The sequence below is a fragment of the Apaloderma vittatum genome, unplaced genomic scaffold (genome assembly GCF_000703405.1).
Source record: "Apaloderma vittatum isolate BGI_N311 unplaced genomic scaffold, ASM70340v1 scaffold12347, whole genome shotgun sequence".
Taxonomy (NCBI): Eukaryota; Metazoa; Chordata; class Aves; order Trogoniformes; family Trogonidae; genus Apaloderma; species Apaloderma vittatum.
In genome coordinates, this window is record NW_009724590.1 from 39,443 (window position 1) to 63,324 (window position 23,882).

The 23,882-nt window shown below is 38.9% G+C and overlaps 1 protein-coding gene across 1 annotated transcript in view; it reads right to left on the reverse strand.

Annotated features, from left to right (window-relative positions):
* Window positions 1–21,765, reverse strand: part of BANP (BTG3 associated nuclear protein) — a gene marked incomplete at its 3' end in the record, with an annotated part of 59,517 nt that extends 37,752 nt beyond the window's left edge. The window contains exons 1-5 of the mRNA XM_009872568.1: window positions 21,621–21,765; window positions 20,101–20,195; window positions 18,633–18,832; window positions 4,222–4,344; window positions 3,334–3,509 (exon numbers count right to left, since the gene is read on the reverse strand). Of these exons, the coding sequence (XP_009870870.1) occupies window positions 3,334–3,509; window positions 4,222–4,344; window positions 18,633–18,832; window positions 20,101–20,195; window positions 21,621–21,690 (664 nt within the window). The remainder of the gene's footprint in view (window positions 1–3,333; window positions 3,510–4,221; window positions 4,345–18,632; window positions 18,833–20,100; window positions 20,196–21,620) is intronic.
* Between the last annotated feature and the right edge of the window lie 2,117 nt (window positions 21,766–23,882).

Below are 23,882 nucleotides of genomic sequence, written 5' to 3' on the forward strand. Positions count from 1 at the left end.
CGAGAGGAAGAAATGGAGTTAAATGACGAGTTTGGAAAATTGTATTCAGAAAGCTCTTACAAATATAAGGCCAAAGATGTCCTTACAGTAAATAAGATGGGAGGTAACTGGGACCTAGACAAGGGAGCGTTATTGTCATCCGAGATGTTAACTGCTAAGAAAATAAAAGACTCCTTTTAAGTGTCGTTCATTTGAAAATCTATTTACCTTTTTTATCAAAACTTGGTCCTAGTTACTGCAACTTGTGTTTCGTCATCTAACGCTTAAACTCTTCAGTTAAAAAGTTCAGACAAATATATTTGAGAACATTAGAATATGTTTTTAGTAGATTTGTGGTGAGTAGGAGAGTGCGTACAGTTGCCAGGTTATATCTTAGTCAACTGAAAACCAACCCTGACAGGATTACAGCCACATACCAGTGCGAGAGAACTCATTAAAGTCAGAAAATAATATAGGTACTTAATATCGTAGGTTTAAAACTTCTGAAATTTAAAACTAGTGGGGATCTAATGTTCTTTGCAGTATTATTTTTTGCAGTGGAAGGCAAAAATCCAAGAATACACAACAAGGTTAGGAGGAAAGTTGTCATGAACAGAGACTATACACAAGGCTATACGACGTAATTAATTAGTACCAAGATCTTCGGAGATCGAAGAATGCCTGAAGAACCAATTCTCAAACTAAGTTCTGTGCAAGAAGGACGCTAAATATCAGCTGTAGCATTTTAGGTTGGTGAAATCCATCTCAGAGTTTACAGACCTTTGTAAGCACACAAGAATGCTAGAAAGCACAGAAAAACAGCCTCCTCAGAATAACGGTATCTGTAAAATAGATGAGCCTTTTTAGTTTTCTGAAAAGAATGAAGTAACTTGCTCAGGAAAAAGAGAGAACGTGCCTTATTGCACATGCAAAAAGAGTAATATATAACTGAGCACTGAACAAAGTCACAGAAAAAAAACCCCACTTATTATAGGCCGTTATTGGAACTGGGCTCTTATATTTCTGTATAATTAGTTTTCAGGAACAGAAAGGCAGTAACGCTAATACTCTTTTTAAACTACCACATGTGATTAAATGATCTTTTGAAACCAACCAGCAGAGAGCAAATAATGCCTTTCTCTAAGTCTATTCACTAAATTCTGAAAATATCCACAGGTCAATGCCATATCCAGAGTCAGCTAGAGCCCAGCTATAAACACGGTTTAGTTTTGCTTCCAGGCACAGGGTGACAGATGTGAGTCCCACTGAAAACCTGTTGTTTAGTCTCGGGGCTGAAGCCTCGCTCTTAGCACCTCAGATTTAACAATCAGTTGAGATTCCTTCGAGCAACCCCAAGTTCCTCCACATTCTTTCATGGACAATGAAAGTGAACTGATGGGTGCTGGAATTTTGGCCTTTTACTACCGAAGAAAACAAGTCTGCACAACAGACCTATTATTCTTCATCACTTCCTTTATTAATAATTTCATTTTAGTGACATCCTGCAGGCCAGTTCGCTTAGCATTCCTTCTGTGCAAGCGGTCTTCTCTCATCTTTGCGAGGGCAAGAAGAGGTAGGTGTGGGGGATTACTAATCTGATTCTCATTCATCAATCTCGGAGAGATTTTTAATGGATGAGGGTTCTAAAGGTCTGAAGAAAATCAGATTTGGAGACATTAATGGATTAGCTGCTGCTTCAAAATTTACATATACAACAATGGCATAAAAGGCCAACATCCTATTTGTCTGTGCACATCCTGCCAAACAGCCCAATCCAAAAGGGCATTAGACAACAAATACCCTCCTGATGCTAGAAGCTTTGTTCCTGGCGTAGCTGACACAGCTCTATGAAATATTAACAGACTCCTCAAAGAGCACGTTTTTTATGTAGTTTCACATCAAATTATTAGCACCATCTGCAATCCAATCGAATTTTGAGAGGAACTCCTCAGACAGTCTCAGTCTCCTTTAATTGCCCCCACTGACCCAAAACGAAACACCCTTTGGGAGCAACGCTCACACTACGTGAACAGGGCAGAACCTAAAACCTCTTTATAACGAGTATGTTGTATGAGTATCCATAAAAACTGAAGAATCCTAGGTTCAGATGCCTCTGAACAACACTGTCAGAAACAACCTTTGGTGCATGAGACTTTCAGTAGAGAGACTTCTGATGTTTCCCAAGCTTTAAAGCATCATTAGCGATTTTTGAAATCTCTAAATGCACTCTCAGATACTCAGTTTCAGGCTACCTTGAATTAATCCCTAACAACTAATTGCCTCCTAACCTGTTCACGCCCAACACACATTTACCGATGGCTGAACATCACGCAGAACAAACTGAATCATTCCTACATTAGAGTCATCCTGTTTCAATGTCAGAGGCCACCTTAAGCACAAAAAGTCATCTCCTAAGTGCATTCTGTTGCAATAATTTCATGAAGTAACATTCTTCTCTGGTACATGAATGTATAAATATGAACCACCACATCCAGAATAACGTGGGAGTAAATATTCAATAAATATGCCCTTAAAAGCAATTAGGAAAATTATTAAATTGAAGTCTAGGATTCAAATTGCATGTGCATAAAAAAAAAAAAAAAATCAGTGATACTTTCAAACTAATCATAAAACATAATTTATCATGTTGTTTTTAACTAAAAGCTAGTGTCTCCTATATCATCCTGTTTGTGATAAAAATACAGCAACTAACATTCATTTCAATATTTCCATAAAAGAGTATTTTTGTAAGGCTAATCTAAGGTTCTTAGATTTCACTATGTTTGATTTCTGTGTCCAAGACCTCAAGAATTTTCAGAAAAATCTGACACTAGACACTATGCTGTTAATGCTGCTTTTAATATGAATTTCCTCATAAAAATTCTTTACAGTTGCTAAAATAACTATTTTACATTCATAAGAATGACACAAGTGGACTGTCATACTAAGTTACAGGAGGAGATGGACTAGTAGATCTTACTTCCCAGAGAAAACATTTATTTTCCTGAAACGCTATTTCAACTTGGTGATAGGAAATCCTGCAGGTTGCAGGTGTGAATCTCAAGGGTTTAAAAAATAAAGCTACACTGCTGCTGTGGGGCATGCTTTTCAGATGTCACAAGTCATTTGAACGAGCTGTTCTGCCTGCAAAACTGGTAAAAATTTAAAAAGCAACAACAAAAAACCCAACCAGCCAAACAATTCATTCGGATTCGTCCTATCTGATGCTCGCTGCGCCGCCAACGATTCAAGGTTGGCCCCACGATACGATCTGTGATGCTTCCCGTCGAGCCCTAGCTCATTCCACCACCACATTTATTTTGCTCGAGCAGCCTTAGAGTGAGATGAGCATACCTTCCGAGTTCAGCGTAATAAGCGTGACATTGTTCCCGATACTTTGGCTTCCTAATTGTCCACTGTTGGAAACCGAGTCACTGGCCTCAGAGCCACTCTCTCCGTCTTCGTTGTGACTGTCGTCGTGTCCCGGAACTTTCACCACTATGGTGTTCTGCCTACGTCCCGGCACAGCGCTACGGAAAAGAAAAGGAGGTAACTTTGGGAAATCAATTCTTGATCAGGGGTAGCATCACTAGAAAGGAATTCCAAACACTAACGGACAAATGTGTTGTGAAAGCTTTTAAAGGCTGCTCCTGTTTATAACGCAGAGCTACCCAGCAAAATAAAACGGAAAGAAAAGAAATCAAAAAATGTCAGATGCACGCTTTCTAAGTTTGCATCAATGGGAAAGTCGAGGCCCAGTGTGCAAAACAAAAAATATTTAAATCATTTATAGAAACATATTATTTAAGAACACTTTCTACCCAGAATCTCTAGTTCCGCTTAACTGAAACTTTGGTTTGGATAGTACTAACTCTACCAAGCCTTCGTGGGCTGCTGCATATTCCTTCTTCAGCTGGTTACATACAGGATCTTGGCACGTTCCCAAGTGATCGTATATTGATGCTCTGGGCACTTTCTTCCAACTGTCATCTGTCAGCTAACCCCAGATCCTCCAGGATGTTCTCTGCCCGTGAGGAGCGTTCACTGCTCTGTACCTTTACTGCTGACAGGAGCTTTCCCCTGGCAGAACCGTCAGCCCGATAAAATATTCAATATTCAATGTTTGTCCCCCTACTATCACCTAGAACATTCCTCATTTTGCACCTCAGATAGCTGCAGAAACTGATACTGATCTGGCAAAGGAGGAAATGAAGCGGGAAGATTCCCGTAACTGCTACTAACGTGCTAAGGATATTTTCCAGAGAATCCGCTGCTCTGCTCAATGGTTCTTCCTGCCCAACCATCTTGGCTACAATTGAATTCTGCCGGTCGTTGTTCAGTATTACTGTGGTCTGAGGGACAACACTACAAGACAAAAATCAGAGAGGAAAACAGAATGTCAAGGAGCAAATAAATAAACATTAACGCAGTCTTACAGTTTAAATAGTTTATTTAAAAACAGAGACTGAGGACGGAGAGCTTCAAGGAAATTATATATAAAGTCCACAATCTCTGGCAAAGCCATAAAGGATTCATCAACTCAAGATACACAGGAGGAAGTCTGTCAATCACAGCTCCAACGAGCCACCAAATTCCTCTTTTGAAAAGTCTGACAGTGAACATTTTACTTACAGGGTAATAGATCATTTGAAAAAAAAAAAATCTAACACAACACAAAAAGCATTTAATGTGTGCCTCTGCTGTCACTTGCGATGACAGTGCAGAAGGAAATCAGAGAAATGTTGCACAGAAAAACACAGAGTCTACACTATAATGCAAAAATAAATATGAAATAATTGTCTCCAGCGTGCAGCTTATCATTTTGTTTGCTCTCAGAGATCATTAACGTCATTCCCACAGCATTGCTCTATATTCTAACGCCTGGTTTTGATATTTAAGACTGTTTCCACTGTGCTTAAGGAGAGAACTTAGAAGAACGTTTGTGTTTTATGACAGAGAAGGCTTTTTCCTTTCTCCCTTTGCTTCCCACAGTAAACAATCAGCTGTTGTTTTTACTGGTCCCACATCTCAAACGTGACTGATGGCCATTTATTTTTCTTAACTGTATTCCTTGGCTAATTGCTGAAATACAAATTAAACAAACCTGATGACAGCAACTCTCTGTTTATTTCAGCTGTAATAAAGCGCCTCTTTGCTTGAATATTCATGCGTGCACGTAAGATCTTAAGTGCTAAAATATCCTCAAGAAAAGATAAGAAACTGCCATAAGAGCTTGCAACGAATGGATCTCGACTTTGGCACAGATAGAACAGCTGACCACAGGGCTTTTGGATGCAAAAAGCCCCGGGACGTGATGTCCCTTACAATAATTGCATCTGTTACCAGCACCAAACGGGATCCCTCCCGGACGGCAAACCTCAGGGAGATGTTTGTCTCCTCACAGGCAAGTACAGGCTGTACCACAGCTTCCCATGTGGATGGGAAATTCAAATTATACTAAGGATTAAAAGCGGGCTTTCTGTTGGTTTTTCTCCTTGCTATCTAGAGTACAGGGGTTCATGATGCTTTCGAAGTCACCTTTTCCATTATCAAAAACGCAGATTTATTTTTTTTTTAAATTAAAAAAGCAACCTCTACTTCCTCACTGCCAGCACTAAACATTCTGAAAAAACACACCAAATAAGTTGATAAATACCAGTATGTGGCAATGCTGGCAGCCCCCCCAGTCTAGCAGCAATACGTCTTCTCCTTACACTTCCCAAATAGCTGCATTTGAAGTTTTTACAGGCCAGTTAAAAATGTTCAAGGATTTTACACTTCCTTTCAGACATTGTTCTTTATCACCATCTTTCTTGCAATCACTTCTGAACGCCTGTTTAAAATGTCACTTACCAAAGCTTATTTTTAATGAACATTCTGAATAATTAATTTCAGCTGTAGAGATAAATGCAATAAAATTACATTTTTAAAAGTCCTTAGGATTTTGCTCATATCGAGTTTATATTCAAAAAAAAAAGTCTTGGCACTAAGAAGTGGCATAAAATAAGAAGTTGGGGGGGTTGCCCTTTATTTTTCTGAAGCTATCTAGAGAGCGAGCTGGATGGCACATAGTTAATTTAAGCAAATTTAGAAAGAGGAAATACCTTTATACAGCCCCACCAGTACAGATTTAACCTCTTTTCAATGCATAAATGTATGTTCAAGCTTGCTTACTTCTACGCAAAATCAGTTTTTTCAACTGTATCCCTAAACAAACACCCACGAAAACACTGCGTTCTCACCAAGAATTAACTTTTCCCACTTAGTAAAAAGGATTATTGACAAGAAAAATCCACCTTTACAGTTGTTTTGGGAGGAGCCACTAACTGAACGTACCATTTTACTGACACAGATTTTCCTGGCTATACAGGAGGGTGAGGTAACTTTTCCATTCAAAACATTATATGTAAACCAAAAAACTACAATTCTGGTCCGTTTTCTCCCCGGAACAAGAATGGCTACAGAATTTGCCGGCAAATTCTGACAATGAGGCATCACGCGGCTGAAATTTTTTAGAACTGATGCTGTGAAACTCGAGCAGTTAATTAGAAGAAAATAACGGCTGGGACCAAGACAAAAAGGTGCCATCACGCAGCAAAAAGCAGTTTTGCAGAATTGCCTTAGACTGCAATTTCTACATGGGAGAAACGACATCCATGAGTTTCCCTGCAGATACAGGAATGTGCTTCCCACGAACTTTCCTGTGAGATGTTCTATTCTCTGTTTTCGGCTTTTTTTATTGCAAAGAGACAACAGTAAGAAATCTGCTCAATATGCACGAAATTAAACAAGGAATTCTATGTTAAGTCAAAATATCAGGCCCGTCTGACAAAATCCACCAAAGCAAATAACTAAAACTTCTTGCAGCCAAGTGCATCCTCATTCTGGATTATTCCAATTTCTTTTTTCAGTCTGTAGATCTCATACCGAAGATGAATCAACTTTAATTATTACTTATGGACTAAAATACAGAAAACAAGAATCACAAAGAAGGAGGAAAGCCTCCGATAGTCACTCGGCTCTCAAATGACGCAATTTTTTCTATAAGTGCTGCCAGTACTACACTGGGGGAGAAGATGGAAAGAAAATAGCAGGAGGGGTCAGGGGGAGTGCTGCAGAAAGCCTTCAGTACTTTCCATTTGTGTTTCACGTATTCCTTTCCCCATCAGCATTAGAACTTGGAGAGACTGGTTCTGCAATTTGCCTATTCTTGGGACATAACTTAGTAAAAAAAAAAAAATTTAAAAAGCACGCAACTTTGGGAAACTTTTTAAAATGCAGTTTACCTAGTAATCTGTGAAGTTACAGGTGAAATATTTCTAAGAACAAATAAACATATCAGGTAACGATTTTCAAGTATGCATATTTAGCATCTGGCTTTTTTTTACATACAAAAGGACATTCTATATTTTGCCTAAGAAAATTGCTGCCAAAGGTAATTTTCAGTATGGAAAACGTGTGAGTCATAGATATGATCGTTAGTCTTAACTGTTGGTTTTTCACTGCCAATAACCTGTCAATCACCGAGAATGCAGCCATTGACATAAAAGCACTTTTGGCAATACGGGGACCATCATCTCCTCTTCCCAGATGAGGTTTTCATTTAGAAAGAGAGAGAAATGAAGCAAAAAGAGCAAACTGGCATCTCTATCTTCCACAAGGTACAAGATCAAAAGCATTTCTGCAAATGGATGAAAATTCCTTGTGGAAAAGCTCAAGACTAAAATGTTCAGACAAGAACTTACTCTTTGTATTTTCCTAGACACGCTAATGTAGACCCATTAAATGGAATATTTATAGTGGTGCTCAACAGGTTCAAGAAAAAGAAGAGGAGAGTCTTCTGTTTGGACCATTTCTGAGCCTCCTTTGCACTTGTGAACATCTGCAAGTAGGGAAATAAAAGCTCGGAGACAGAGCTCGGCTTAGAGACGCCCAACGAGTGACACCCACACAACCGGCTGCTTCCCGTGCACATAATCCCTCGCGGTGACCACAACGCCCGCGCAGCGTGTGCCGCTTGTGTGCAAGGCAGGGCTCCTGAGCACGTTGCTCGCCTCTTCCTCTCGTGCCCCTATTAGGAGGAGATGAGGAAAGAGAGGGGATAAGGAAAGCAGGAGTTGGTGTTCCTGCTGGCTGGCTGCTGGTACGAAAGGTCTCCAGCCAAACACAGGCTTAAGGAAATCAAGTCTGGGATAGAGACTCTGAACTCAAATAATTCCTCGTTTACTGCTGGGGATGAACCTGAATGCTTAAATGTATAGCTCATGTACATGTGGGGGCTCTGGAGGAATATTACCACTAGCCCTACCAAGAAGAAGATGGAAATGTTTTTCAAATTATATAGAAAAATCTCGGTTTAGAAGTGTGGCATTTTCCTTTTTTTTATTTTTCACCAACACTGGTGTTCATCTGTAAGAACAACAATTTTTGGATCTTTTCATCACCATTTCAGAAAATAATGCTAAAATGCTCCTTCCTCTTGATGACCACCTGCTTTCTTTGCCTTCATCACGCAACCGTTAAAGATTCCCTACCCAAACAGGAAGGAGAAAACCGCTTTCTGAATTTAGGCTACGGTACACATGGAACAAAACAATGAACTGGCAAAGCATACACAAAATTAGATTAGGTTTATGCTAAAGAAAAAAATGACAACAGCTCCTCATCTCCCAGGAGAGCACAAACTTGCCACCAACCAAACCGTTCACCCAGGTGAAGACCAGTGGGACACCTATCGCAGGGTAGAGCTGGTTGGGCAATCGAATAGTTAAAACTTTTCATGTCCTTAAACCATGCATTTGCCTAGTCAGAGCCAATTGCCAGAAAAGCAGCAGCGTTATCCATCATTTTCAGTAAGAGTTCAGTCAAAAATTATCTTTGGACTCTATGCATCTGGAACATCACAGCAGAGTGGACATTCTGAAGGCAGCGCTAACGATCGGGCCCTGGCAAAAGGCAAGCCAAAGTACACCAGCCATCGCTGGAGAGAGATTGGGGGATCCAAAAACCCAGAAAGCCGCGATCATTTTATAATAAAGATGAAGGAAATGCAGCGCTTAATAAAGCAGACTGTTAACTGTTTAAGAACATTTAAAATCAAATTTTCAGCTCAAATAAGAGCCAAACCTTTTCCAAGTTGAAAAATACATCTATAGAGAGTTTACGGTACTCAGCCTTACCTACAGAGAGAGTCTCTGAACTGACTTAAAATCAGAATGACATTAATTACTAGCTTTAAGACCAATTTGATCAACAGATTTTCAAAAAAACAGATTTTCAAACTCTGTTCCAAGAAAAGCTCAATGCACTTTTGTAATCACTCACAAATTACAACACTCATTTCTGACTAGTTCACCAACTCACCAACAGCCAGATAACACTGCAAGAAAGCCATTTTCTCTCAAACACAACTGAATCTCCATAAAAAAGAAATGCACAGTGAAACACAGTCTCCAAAGAACCTTTCTGCCCTAAGCAGACACCCAAAAGCAAAACCCAGCACATCGAGGCCACGTGCAAGTGACACAAGGAGGACTGAAAAACACTCTAAGAGATGGGACACTGATTATCAGTCTTCTACTTTTGATTATGGACAAGAAAAGGACACGTCCTGCCTTACAATTACCAGGTTATATAAGAGCTTTCGATTATGGACAAGAAAAGGACATGTCCTGCCTTACAATTACCAGGTTATATAAGACTCTTCAAAGACAAATGTACTTACAAAAATAAAACAGCAAAAATCCATTTTTTTTTTCCAGACAGTTCAGAAACAAATTTACGGTTGTTATCCTTCTTTGAGCCTTAACTTCCCAAACTAGCCAAGTAGCAGCACTGCAGCCTACTGGAGATTGCATTAAACATGAAATAAGAAAGGCTGATCCACAAGGACAGTCATTTTCCATAACAAAACCTGTAGGCTTGACTGATCTTGAGCACAGTTACTACGAATGATCTACTGCAGCCTTAGTAATAAAACAGAAATTGCTGTATGTTGAGAAAACACTGTATGAAACAAAAGTAGACTCTGAATCCGTTATTACGCAATTGGCTGCTTCTAGATTCATCCTCTGAATTTTCTTACAAATTCTAGCATCAGCGTAGGCCTGGCTTAGGAAGGAGGCAGCATTACAAACTGGCTTTCAAGACACTAGTTACAGGAACTGAAGCCTCCAGGGTCACCAGATGAACTGCAAATAAACACGTTAGTTTCTGCACAGAGAACTCAAGACACACTCTTACAGAGCCAGTTCGTAAGTATTTTCCCTCTCTCTTTTTCTTTCTCTTCATCATCACCCAAGCAGTTGGGTACACTCGCCACCGCACACACATTTTTACAGAAAGCCCAAGGATGCTGCTACTCTGAGATCTGGTACTGAACCTTGAACTTCCACAGACCCCAAAGCGATGTTAAACACTCTTCACGTTTTACAAAGAACACAATTTCAAAACTTATTAGGAGCAGATTTCCTGTCTCGTACTCCACCCTTCAATATGGAACAAAGACATTGAGCTAAAGATACGCAAAAATGCACAGCTCCACAAAAAAGGAAAAAACTCTGTTTGGAAAGACATTCGGATTCCAAACGGTGTGTTTTTTACGTTTGGAAATGTATCAGTTAAATAGTATCTGCTGCCAAATAAAGCAGATGGAAGACTGGCTCTTTGCCATCTTACCAACCTTGCCGAGACCTTGCTGGATGTTCAGCTGTTTCATCCTTCTGAAGCTCTGACTCCATCTATAGCTCTTTTCCACCTTGCTCAGGCCACTCCAAAAACATTATAATTTCTTTTAAAGTTATTCTATTATATATTATTTTCCGTAAGTTGCAAGACCAGTTGCTTCTGCAACTCCGAAGATCAGTATTACCACTACTTTAATCTTATATGCAAATTATTTTGAACCGCAACTTAAATTTCTGTCATTTTCCCAGGAAGAGGGAAACTTGCCCCCTTTAATCACAAACGGATTAGCTGCTCTCTTTTTCACTCCTTTATTTTGTTGTACTCTCAGAACTAAATGCTGCAACTTCCAGGCAGAGTTTCCAGGGAGTGCTCTTACTGCTGGATTTTCAAACTCCCAAGCATCTCCAGAGACTGTAACATAAAAATATTTAAATTCTCAAACCTGGAACCCAAATGAATATATAAGGCTTTTCTGCCCCCTTCTGTTTAGTATATGCTTGATAAATTACATCTTAAAATGTACAGTATCTAACATATGCTTCCACAACCCAGTGCACCGTTAAAAATATATTAAGATATTTAGAGTTTTGCTAAGCTAGAATCCTAAATAATTTTTGTCTGGTTTACGACATTCAACAAGGTAAAAACTGTCCATTTTGATTAAATACAATCACTCTGCTGAACTGCTTGTTTAGGCAAAAGGAAAAGCCACGTGAGGGCGTTCATCCTGAACCCAATTTCAAGTCACTCACCTTTTACATTTATTTCCTGAACGCAACGGCTCAGGCAACCAGAGCATCAGAGTAAACGTTCTGCTTTCCCAGAACTCATCTACTCTGACTTTACGGGATTTGGTAATGGAGTAGGTTAACCCACATTTTAATACTACTGTAATTGGTTTTAAATGTTCTTAGACACTAATTACACTCGTAAATGCCTCCCTAATCTGTGTATAAAACTCAAAAGCCTTTTTGATCCTCATGTTATGCCTCTCTCGTGCTCATTCTCAGATATCCTTACAAGTAAAGGATGCCGATTTCTAAAACGTCTTGGCACGTGGTGCCAGCTCAGTGTGCGTTCATTCCTCGTGTTTCTCAGCTTCCGCTTGTGACTTGCAATACCTTGCACCGCACGGGACTTCACACAACTGCACTTCTGCGCTCGCTGCCAGAACTTTCACGTAAGGTTCTTCTTTACAAAAGGAAAAGGAAAGGATTCGTTAAAGTTTCAGGCACAGAACAAAGTTCCTGTGCATTAGCTAAGTGGGAATATACAACAAACTGTTTGCCCCCATGTGGTTCAGAGCAAGCACAAACTATTTACGATGCTTTAAACCTCTTAATTTAAAGGATTTCACATTTGTTGGGGGCTAAGTGTAACAACTAGGAAAACTTACTATATGTCCACCAAGCAAAAAGTAAAATATCCAGCCTCATAACACATGTACAAAACTTGTAAACTTTGTCTAAAACTTGACGGAGGTTTATTACCAAGGACTTTATTTTCAGTGTATATTGCTGTAGATCTCAGCTAGCAGTACAATGAAGGATTAAAAAAAATTATCTTTCTAAAAAAATTCTTTCTGCTGTTAAGAAGATCCACACATTTTGCATCCGTTTCCCAGACATAACTTATCGGCTGCTACTTGCTAGGCTCTCACTGGAATCACTGGACGGTTATAAACCATATTTCATCAGAAACCATTAACTTAAGAAAAATTGGACTTGGGAGAATTAATCAACACAGTTCAAATCTTGGTCAGTTTGAAAAGTTCTATCCCATACACGCATGAATTACTGAACTCTCCAAAACACAGATGAAGTGCTGGTATTGTTATTTTAATTCCACAACTGACCTTGCACTCTCAACCTAAATGCTATCTGGAAATTATATATTGTTACTGAATTTATCGAAACCCACCAACAAATTACTAAACACTTGGCTCCTCAATATCTTAGTGCAACAATAATGGAATGCAAAATTCCAACGAGAACACTGCTGTAAAGGCTTTTTAAATCCAAGATGCCATTTCTCCTTAATCCTGCGTGAGTTTTAACTTCCAAAAGCAAAGGGAGTAAATGTAAAATCTTCAGAAACTGGTGGTTTGTAACAAAAAGAAAAAAAATCTTCACTTGCTGATGGTCCGTAACAAAAACTCCAGACAGACAACCAAAAGGACAAGCTTAATTTTGAAATATCGAAGTCTCCAGCGTAATTGTCCAAAGCAAAACTTACTGTTGTTTGCAGCCCTGCTGCTGTAGGTCTTGCAGGACACCGCAAACAATAAAAATCACAGACATGAGAGTTCTTAAACTATATTTTCTGTATAAAGATGTATTCATCCTCAATATAACGAGTCACAGAAGTCCACTTAATCTGTAGCAAGTACTTCTACATGGAACGCATGTTTCAATGCAAAAATAAAAAATAAAAATATGTAAATCAGTATTCTTGCTGCTATGCAGGACCAGAATCAAATTTTAAGATGTTGATGCTGACGAGTTCTTGTGAAAAATTAGGAGACTTTGGAAAACATGGCCATATCTTTCAGGCAATAAAAGATGTCAAGTTTTTTGTTTTCTTTTCTTTTTTAATACCTCAGCCAAAGAAACTAACACTATGCAGCCCTGGATAAACAAAGCAGGTCTGACATCTAATGAAATAATTCCTTTATTAGATTACTTCGGTTTCAGAAACTGAATTTTTGAATGCAAGACAGAATCATTATTTTTAGATAAACATGTCTACTACACCACAAGAAGGTATTTTTCATCTACTCACTTATATATTTCAAGCCACAACAATTTTTCCAGACTAAAATACTGCTCGGCACTTGCTGATATTAAGGTGATGCAGGTAACTTCATTCAAGAAAACCACACAAAATAGATTTCCTACATTCAACTTGAAAACAAGAGCGAGCGAGTGTGTGTACATGTGTTTATACATAAATGCTCATGTAAAACTCCTTTATCACTTGCTTTGCAGTGCAGATTTTTACCATTCAAAAGATTTATAATGTAAACTTATCACTGAATTAAAAAAAAGACAGAAAAAATAGCCACATATTAAACCTGGATAATGGTTTACATCACCTCACGAGTTACAGTGTCAGCTGCAGCAAATGTGGGAAAGAGGAGAACTATATACACTGGAGACTCGACAGCCACTATTTAGCACTAAGAACTGAAGAATTACTGTACTTTTTAAAAGTATGAATTGGCATAGGAGAATAGCTTATTATAATCTATTAAAAAAAAATCTTTATAATAAAAATGCAACAAAAATCAAAAAGCTTTTCAATACTTGGTAATATGAAATTAGGTTGGTCAAGGGGGTTGTAAGTCACAGGAAAAAAAACGCATATAAAACAGAATTCTAGCTTTTGGGGTTTTTATACCAGTACCTTGATTATATTTCTTTAGGTTTGTTTGGTTTTTCCCCCCCCTAAAGGCTTTATGCAGGAGCAACGAGTTCTGCTAAATCTAGAAGAACAGTCATCCTTCAATTCTTCCTCCCCTACACGTTACAACCTCATTTAAAATCATCTCCGTTTTCAATTTTGTATTATTTGACTACAAAACCACTTGTAAACAAACCAACAATCACACATCAGAAACACAGATCTGGAACTTGGGGAACGTGGAGCCAAAAGCCTTGCCAACTGGCACACCGCACTAATCTTGGGCTTCAAAATCTATTACACCCTGTTGACTAAACTTCAGGGTAAAACAAGCATATTAATGATCTACACCTACATAAACAAAGTTCATCCATCCCATCTGGTCCACAACTGTATTAAGCTGCCTTTTCTGCATGTAAAAAAAAAAAGAAACCACAACTTGGTTTGGACCTCAAAACAAAAAAAAAAGAGATATGTTGTTTTCTAAAACCAAGCGATGGAACCTATCGACACGACAAGTAACCACAGACAAGACTACCTGACGCCCCTCCGCCAGGTAACGGCTCACTAAAGTCTTCTTCAAGGGTACCAAATCAGGTCTTGGCACAGTAACTGAGTGCGTTGAACTCAGTAATTCCATTTAAATCTCCAGTTCCCATGACAGATAAAAATATATACAATTCTCTCTCTATACTTAGCGACAAGTATCCTTGATCAGTCGGCCACAAATGCAGGTGGTAAAGATGTATGTGGTCTGTATTGAAACTTTACTGGAACAAAGGCTCCAGGAAAGTATCCAAACAAATGAAAAACTGCATTTAGTTATGAATGTCCAGATTCCATCAGAAACACTCGTATCAATAAGCATGAAGAAAATTCAAATTTTAAATTTAAATCCTCTATATAAAACTGCTCTCAATTACGGCTACTTACTCAACAAAAAAAATTACAAAATAGCAGAGCAGAATTGTACAGTGTAGGAAATGCAGAAAATACCCATAAAAACAAACACGGGACGGTTCTGTCAAATCAAAACAAATTCCTGTGTTATCTGAGGCAATCAACCTTAACCATTTGTACTTGGGCTTACCCACTCCGAAAAATGATTAATGGAAAGACGTTGACAAAAATAACACTGTTTCTGGACTGGAATATTTCAGATGAAAGATTTTCTTCAAAACATGGATAAAAGATTTTAGTTGCACCGTCACAATCTGTGTTCATCAAATTATAAATCTCAAGACCTGGACACATGCTAAAATTTCAAACTTATCATTTGAGGCTGCCATACCGACAGGCCGTCAGGCATTGCACCGGTTCTCCTGTCCAAGAAACTTTCAGCAGCTACTGGAATTTCTGACCAGCGTGGTACCTCGTAAAGAACAGAAATGAGAGGTTTATAATAGCCATGCTGCCAGGAAATTTGCAGACAGAGGAAGAGAAAAAGCAGGACGGAAAAGCAGGGTAGTACCAATGCTGCACCACGCTGGACAAAGCTCAGAACAGCGCGACAACACACGTATTCTCATTATTAATTTATTACATTATTTTGCTTCTGTTCTTGGACCCTCCCAAGCTCCATATAGTTCAAAATAACTCTGGGCAATCTAAGGATTTTTGCCATCCATTTTCCTAGTTCTGAAACCTTCTGACAGCCTTTCCTCCAAGAAAGAGTTGTAAAAATCACATCTTGGTAGACAATCCTGACAACTACATACTTGTAAGCAGCAGCCACTAAACATCCAGAAAATATTTTCTAAATTTATTCATATTTCCAAAGCAGTTTTCTCCTGTTATTTTTTTTGCTGTAGCTTAAACTTCTTACTTAAAGATCTAAAAGTTACCTTATTGTTCCTCTGTATCTCAACTGTTCACACAAATTATTCGTCACACAGCACCACAGACCCTTTGTTTTCTTCCTTATCTGCACTGCAATTAGCTAGTGGATAATGAAGTACCATAACAGCAGATCAGAGTAAACAATATGAGTAAAAGAACCGAGAACATAATCCAGCTTTCATGAAGATGTATTTACACAAAATATCCAGAGCAGTAGACAGTGCTGCAATTTCTGAGTTCAACATTTTGTAGTTTTCCAAGAAACGTCATCACGCCTTCAAAATTCACATATCCAGAAAAGGATGCTGGAACATTTCCACACGTACCATTCCTTGTGTGTTTAACGCAAAGACAGAAGCTGAACGAGACTAAAACACACCGCACTTCTGTCCTGGGAGCTAATAACATGGGGTAGTTCTTGATTTATTGCAAGGCTCCTTGTAAACTTCTGCTTCATTCCCTTAATAAGAATTTTTTAAATTTGGAAACAACAGTTTGGCACCAAAGAGGTACGAGTTATTGCAATACCTCAACGTGTTAAGTTTTCTAGAAAAGGTAATTTATCATTGAACATAAATCTGAAAACCATTATAAAGTGAGACCTCTGGCTCCTTAACGCTGTTATATGAACAGATTCCACTTTATTGCTCCACCTTAGCAGCAGCCAGTGCACGGGGCTGCACACAGCCTCACGTTCGGCATCGGTCAAGGCAGCTGGGAAGTCACCTGGTGGATTTGTGTAGCTACAGCATACCGCAGGATGACAGAATCAAGCACCTCTGTCCAGGTGGTCCTTGTTTTCATCAAATGATGACTTAAGCGTATTTCAAACTGACAAGTCTTGGGAGATTAACTGAATTTTAAAAGCACGAATAGCCCAAAGCAATCAACCCGCGTGCATTTACAACGTGCGGTTCCTAAGCTTTACTGCGCACACTGCTCTAAGGCAAATTTTTACTGTGTTAAACCTGGACCAAATCAATCCTAGCAACTAAGTTGTGAGAAAAATTGTAAACAAAATTCACTACGGAGTGGAGGAGATCACAAACTCGAAGGTATTCATCAAGAAAAGAATGAGAGTCTGCTTTACTGGCAGCACAGCACCATCAGGTCGACACGCTTTTGCCAACTACAGCATTCTCGTGAGAATGGCAAACCCGGCAGAAGAAGGAGGTTGGAGAATCTCCTTCCGATGCAGAACCTGAAAAATCCCTACCGGAACTATTGACTCTTGCTGGCAGCTCTCCACTGCCATCTGCAAGCTAAGGGGAAGAAGAAATGATACAGAGAGTCAATACGACAGAACAGTCCATGCAGGCTTTAATTGGAAATAATCAATAACCGACAAAGGCTTTTATGAACGAGAGACAGGGAAGTCAGGGAAATGCTCTATCACAGTGAAAGTGAACTGTTACTGACGCCAAGTTAAACACACACCCCCCCAAAACTATTTTCTTTTCAGTCATATAGGCCACAGATGGCTAAAAGAACAAAAAGCCCTCAGTGCTTTACTGGCAAGATGCATTTGATAATGTGCAACTTCGTACCAACACTAACAAATACTGGGGGAGAGAATTTTAAAAGTCTTCAAGACTTCTGTCTAAATTATGTTAGGACTGAGAAGCCGTCATCATAAATTTGTACACCCAAAACGAAGATTAAACACCAAGCTCACCGTTAACACGCAGATTTCCAATGGTTCTGGAGAAAAAAAAAAAAACACCCACCACCTCAGGTCTGACAGATCCAATAAGAAACTCAAAAGAGTACAATTTACAGGGGAAAGCATTCACTCAGCATCGATGAATAGAATCCTGAAGGGGCCACGTATTTCTGAAAACATTTGTAAAGTCTCTTGTGCACAAACTACAGTAAAAAGTTCAGCTTATGCACAGGAACTTCAAGATCTCTAACATGGAGACAAAGAAAATTAAGAACACATTTAAAGAATGTTCTTGAGAAATAATTATTGATTATAAGCAGTCAGCAAAAACACTGACATAATGTTCTAGTTGCTGGCTCTATGATCCAAATAGTTATCTCAAGGACTTTATTCCTTTCGATATAAACTTAGTTATAACCGACCTTTTCGGTGCATGACTGGGAAGCCTTCAAAAGTACAAGTAAATGCAGACACAGCAGCTATTTTAAAGAAAAATTAAATGGAAGAAGGGAAAAGGAGACTGTCCAATGGTCAAGATGTTCATCACCAGCACAAGAGCAAAGACCAGTAAAGGAACTGTGAACTGGAGTCCAAACATCGTATTTGGACATCAAAAAAAGAAAAGCTGTTTTAGAAAAATTTGAGGACATCAAATAAGCTGTCCTTTAAAAAGATTAAACTACATTTATCAGAAGTAACCACGCTCAACAAACAACTGTGAGTTAAGTCTGCATTATTATTAACTCAAAACAGCCACATAAAAAGTAAGCCTAAAAAAACCTGTCTAAAATTGCTTATGAGACTTTTCCAGGGGATGGATGAATCAGTCTGGTTTAAGTCAAAAAGAAATGTGGAAACAGTTGCAAACTGTCCATGGACCTGTGTCCCATCCTAAGTAACATCATGAAACTGGTACAAAAATTACCTTCAAGAGAAATTAATTCTACGTTCGTAAACAGCATACCAAGCTCTTGACAGCTATAGAGAAAGCTGCACAGCTTGATGCCAAAGAAGTGGATTTACGTTATTTTAAAAAGCACATTGATGAGTAATCTGTTCTTACCATCGTACTTTATTGCACGTCTGCGTAGCGCCAAGAGGAGAACCTGCCACCATGGGGACTTGGATGGGGCTGTGCTGTTTGTTCATGACAAGATCCAACTTCTCCTCCAGTGATTTACAGGTAGCCTCTAGTGCCAGCAACTTCGCCTCGATGCTGTCCAACCGCAGGCATATTGTCTGATTAATGGAATACAGGAATGACTAGAAAGGGGAGAATGCAAAAGAAACTGATTTTAAAGACTGAACGAATTTATCTTCAGCAACGTACACAGAAGGGACACACACAGACAGACGGGACTGGAAAACGATCCTAAAGGATCTAGCAGTGTGCCTAGTGACAAAAGTCAGCCACGTACAAAACTGATGACATCCAGGAGCATTTCAGCATTATCAAATTCTTCCAGATCTTTATTTAGAAAGCCAAAAGCATCCGAGCCAAACACATTTCCACCTAAGTGCTTTGTTAGTATGATTTCATACACCACACAATCATTTAAAATGACACGCCAAAGCCTTTCGCTTGATACATGTAAAAACAAAAGGATTATAAATCTATGAACGCATCCTCCTGGATAAAGTTAAGTAAGAATTTTTCCTGCCCAAACAGATAAATTCAGATGATTACAGTGGAAATTATAACAACACAAATAACCTCAGAGACAATTAATGCCGCTCACTTAAGTTTCCTCCTGAACAGCAAATCAAGAAAAGCAAATAAATAAAATCTGTTTTCCTTTCTATTCAGAAGAAAGCACAGCCTCTTCGGTTTCTCTCGGGAAAACCAGACCATTAAAGGCTAATATTACACACGTTCTCCTTTGCGAACAGCAACCCTGCCACCCTGTGGCCCTGCGCTACAATTTACACACCTGGCCAAGCTGCTGTACAGCGCTGCTCCAGCCATGCTCTCACCGCATTGCTGCAGCTTCTGTGACCGTTTCAGAAATACAGAATTACATGCTATTTTATATGCGTGGCTGTAAAATACTACTCATATACTTATGCTCCAAAACGAAAGAAAAAACACAACAGTGAGAACAGCAGATGTTCTGCAATTACAGGCAAGCCTGAGCAAAATAGGGTTTAACTTCTAGGCAAACGTCGTTAGCTTCAACCAGTAATTTAAACCACGCTGAAAGTATCTAAAAATTGTAACAGAAATATATGTCCAAGTTTATTTTTTAGGTCAACGTTATTCACTTTATCAAAAAATGTCTGAGTCACTGGAATTAATTCTGATGATATTGTATATTGCATGAAAAATTATTGCTGCTAATTTTACACCGGAAAATTAGCCAATCATTAAAACGTGCACAAAAATTAACAAATATGTACAAGGAGGCTATGAATTATTCCAGTGGTATCTATAAACAGTTTATTTTACATTCTTTTTATTTTAAATAATTTTCCCTAAGAAAAATATCTTAATTGGCATTACAAATACAAACAGAAAAAGACATTATCATAACCTTAATAGAGGGATCCTGGCAGTTAATTTCTATACGCTGACGTTTCAGAGTGGGCTCTACATCATCATCTGTCACTTCATGATTCTCCAACACAACTGCAAAGAAAAATAAGCATTGCCATAATTTATAATACAAGAGGACAAGACTCAAATTAAAAACACATTAAATGGATTAAAAAATTTTATTTAATTAACATATTGTATGTGTTCTTTTACACTCACTTGGGTTTTCTTTTAAACAAATGACAATGGTTTATTGCTTCTCAAAAAACATTTATCCAAACCTAAGACTGCTTCAAATGCACTGAGTATGTAACATTCAAGCATTACCTTGGATGATTTTTCTATTAGGAACTTTCCACTAGGTAGCAGAGTTGCCACATTAGCTGTTCTGCTTTGACAGACTCTACAGGCTTCCACACCCTCATGTTATATACAAAAACGGTTAAAAGTACTAATGAAGTTCTGGACAAAGAGAGAATTACAGCTACTGCTCAGTGTAGCAGCCAGTTCTGCTTTTTCCCTAGTATAGATGAACAAAATCCTGCAAGATTTCCAAAAGAAATATTTACACACATAGACCTATCAGTTCCATTAGCCTTTCCTACATTTTGAAGAAAACAGCGACAAGAAAGAATTGAATTTCTAACTGGAAGGTCTGGCTGGTAAAACCAAGAGGTAGAGCCCTCAAGAGCATCTCAGTCAGAGCATCACCTGCCATCAGCCCAGGTTCCACTCTCTTTACCAAACCGAGCAAATTAAGACTTGGTTCCGGTTGCCCACATGACACCTGAGAATTCCAAACACCAAATTACTGGCTAAGCCAGGACAGACAGGTCCCACCTCCTCCTCCAGTTCTTCGGGAATATTTCTGAAGAAACTTTTTCATTTCGCATCAGAAAAAGATTTTCGATATATGTTTCTATTTTCCATAACTGCAGTTACTTTTTTTTTTTCCAGTTAGACATAATGGCAGCGTAGGATCAATGTCTACAGCTGATCTCAACAGATTTTTGCTTCGTAGGTAAAGTTCTAAGCACGGAATATCCCAGTATTTGCTTTCAAAAGTGTTTTTCAATTTTACTGCAATTTTGCAATAGAAAAAAGAATTTTAGTAATACGAGATAAACTACTTTACAAGTAAAACAACGATCTAGAATAGATGGGTGATAGTTCTTATTGGAGAGAAGACCAAAATCATACATTGGGCCTGAAGAAAAACAAAAGATTGCAGCAGGACACATCTTATTCCAAGTTTTCGGCACTAGTCTACCCCTGCACAAAAGAAGCCCCAAAAAACAAAGTTTTTAAAAGTAATATAAATAAAAACCTGATCTAAAGGGTATTGAAAATACACAAGCTATGAAAACCTGGTATGCAGTCTTTAGAAGGGCCTCTCTGAAAAATAGAAAGCTGTGCTGCGGATTTTTTTTAAGAAAAGCGCAAGAGAGATTTCCACCTGGTTAATGGGCAATACTATAAATGAACTTTCTCATGCCAACACGACCATCTCTACCGTACCTGGGTTATCTGGAGTCAAGTCTTCAACAGCAATCTGAACAACATCCGACAGATCCTGTTCTGACATCATTCAGAACCAGGCAGCAATATCCAGTCAAACACCACTGCAGGTCCCCAGAGAAGTAATTTTACAAGTCATGCAATCCTGAAAAACAGCAGCAACGAGAGGGTTAATACAGATACACTTGATGTACCAATACTGCCTTATTTTTTCATTCTTGCTCTATAAAAGAAAATGCAGTTCTGAACAGAACTGACCAATCTACAAAGTGATCATCCAGCAGCATCAACTGCTACTTTTTTTCTGTAGTCAGAAAGCAAAGGACTGAACTACCTGCACCACCTCTAGGAGTAAATCTTTCTATACTACGACTGAGACAAAAGCTCAAGCTTTCCTTCCTGATCCACCTTTCTGCATTTTCCCAACAGATAAAGTGAACATTTAGCTTCAGAGAGTTGGCAGCTCATCAGTATAGAAAATAAAGTACTTTCTTTCAAATTGATTTTTTTTTAGAAGAATTAAGAGCATACAAGCTGACTCTTAAATTGCAAGGGTTTCATTTACAAATTATTAATTAGCTCTTGGAAGAGATCAGGCTTTAGTATTTAGTCTCGGTGTCACAAAAGCACATGAAGCTCCCAGGACACGTTAGATTTGCAATCACTGCTTTGGGTGTAGATTCATACACACACAACACCTTGTATCCTTTTCAAGCCTCTAAAGTCTTCACAAATATTCCTTGAGAACAGGGAATTTCCTCGCAGCTACTTCGATCTAGACCTGAAGCAAACCTTGACTTCGAGCATAGCACTAACAACGCTAAGGTCGCGGGTTCGATTCCCGTTCGGTCCCCATGTGTTGCCTGATCTAGTCAAGAGGTGGAGTCCCTGGCGGCAGGGAGGCTGGATTAAAATGATCTCTAAGCTCCCTTCCAGCTTAGGCCATTCTATGATATGATATGATTTTTTTTTTCTTGGCTATTGAACTTGCCTGGTTTTTTTCTGCAGCTCAATTCTGATGAAACCATTTTCAGGATACGCTCCTGATATTAAAGCCAAAATATTTCTCAGGCCTGCTTCCTTGGAATTCTCTGTCAAGGTTATTTATTAGTGTTCTAAGAGAAACCTTCAGCCTGTAAAACTGAATTAAAATCACTGGAACCGCTCATACCTGTGCTTTTCCGCAGTTTACAAAGGGATGGACAACAAGAGATCAGCTGGTTCTTTTTTTTTCATTTTTAACTTGAAGCAAAAAGCACTAGAAAGATCATCGGAGATTTACCAATGGAAACGGTAATTCATCACTTAACGCTGAATCGAATCCAGCTACGCGTAAAGATTTTCCTCCTTCCCTGTTTCATTTGAGCCCGAGAAAGCCACCAAGCCAGGCAGGTGGCGTTCAAATTTTTGAAGGGAGCAACACAACGTACAGAAGAACTTTGAGAGCGATGGCTGCGCGCCGTGACAGCCCATCTCAGCAGGAGGACTCCCCACACCTCAGAATTGTTTACTCAAAATCCCAGCCCTGCCAATACTGAGTCATGTGAAATTCTGATCGTGGTGAAAAGCTGTTGGGCCAGCACAGCCCGTGGCAGCACGCCCAAAAAAAGCTGGCAATGCATTAGTGCGTGTGGATGCCATTTTGGCGAATGACGTTTGCCATTTCTGAGAAATCCTGGTAACCAGCCAGGCTGAACATAATAAACCAGCTGTGCTACAGTTACTGTTCCATAATATGACAACGCTGCTAGCGATATTAAGAACCCTGCCCTCAACCTCCCTGTCATCAAGGGATGACATCCACTACTCCAGACACTGGAAAAGGACAAACTAGAAAAAAACCCACACAAAAACAAGACTTAAAACTTTGTCTACTCACACAAGTCAAGATTTCACTGATACTTGATGTGTTACCTTTAAAGTAGTTGCAGCTACAATACACCATTTTACAAAACATTCCAAAGGATCTGTAATGCTTTTAAATTCACTGTAATACTTCATGTCATGCACATACAGAGTCTTCCAAAATCCATTATAAAGCAATCACTGAAATTAAACCTTCAACACAAACAAAAAACAACGACATCTACCCTCCACCCCTATGGGTCACAGTCTGAAAGCATTCAGTCACCCAGCAGAATTACCAAAATATTGTCAAAGAACCTTCGAACAGCCCCACTACGACTGGTAGAACAGCTACTACACATACACAGCAATGCTCCTCCATAGCATTAGTATTTATTTCCATTTAAACAAATTTTA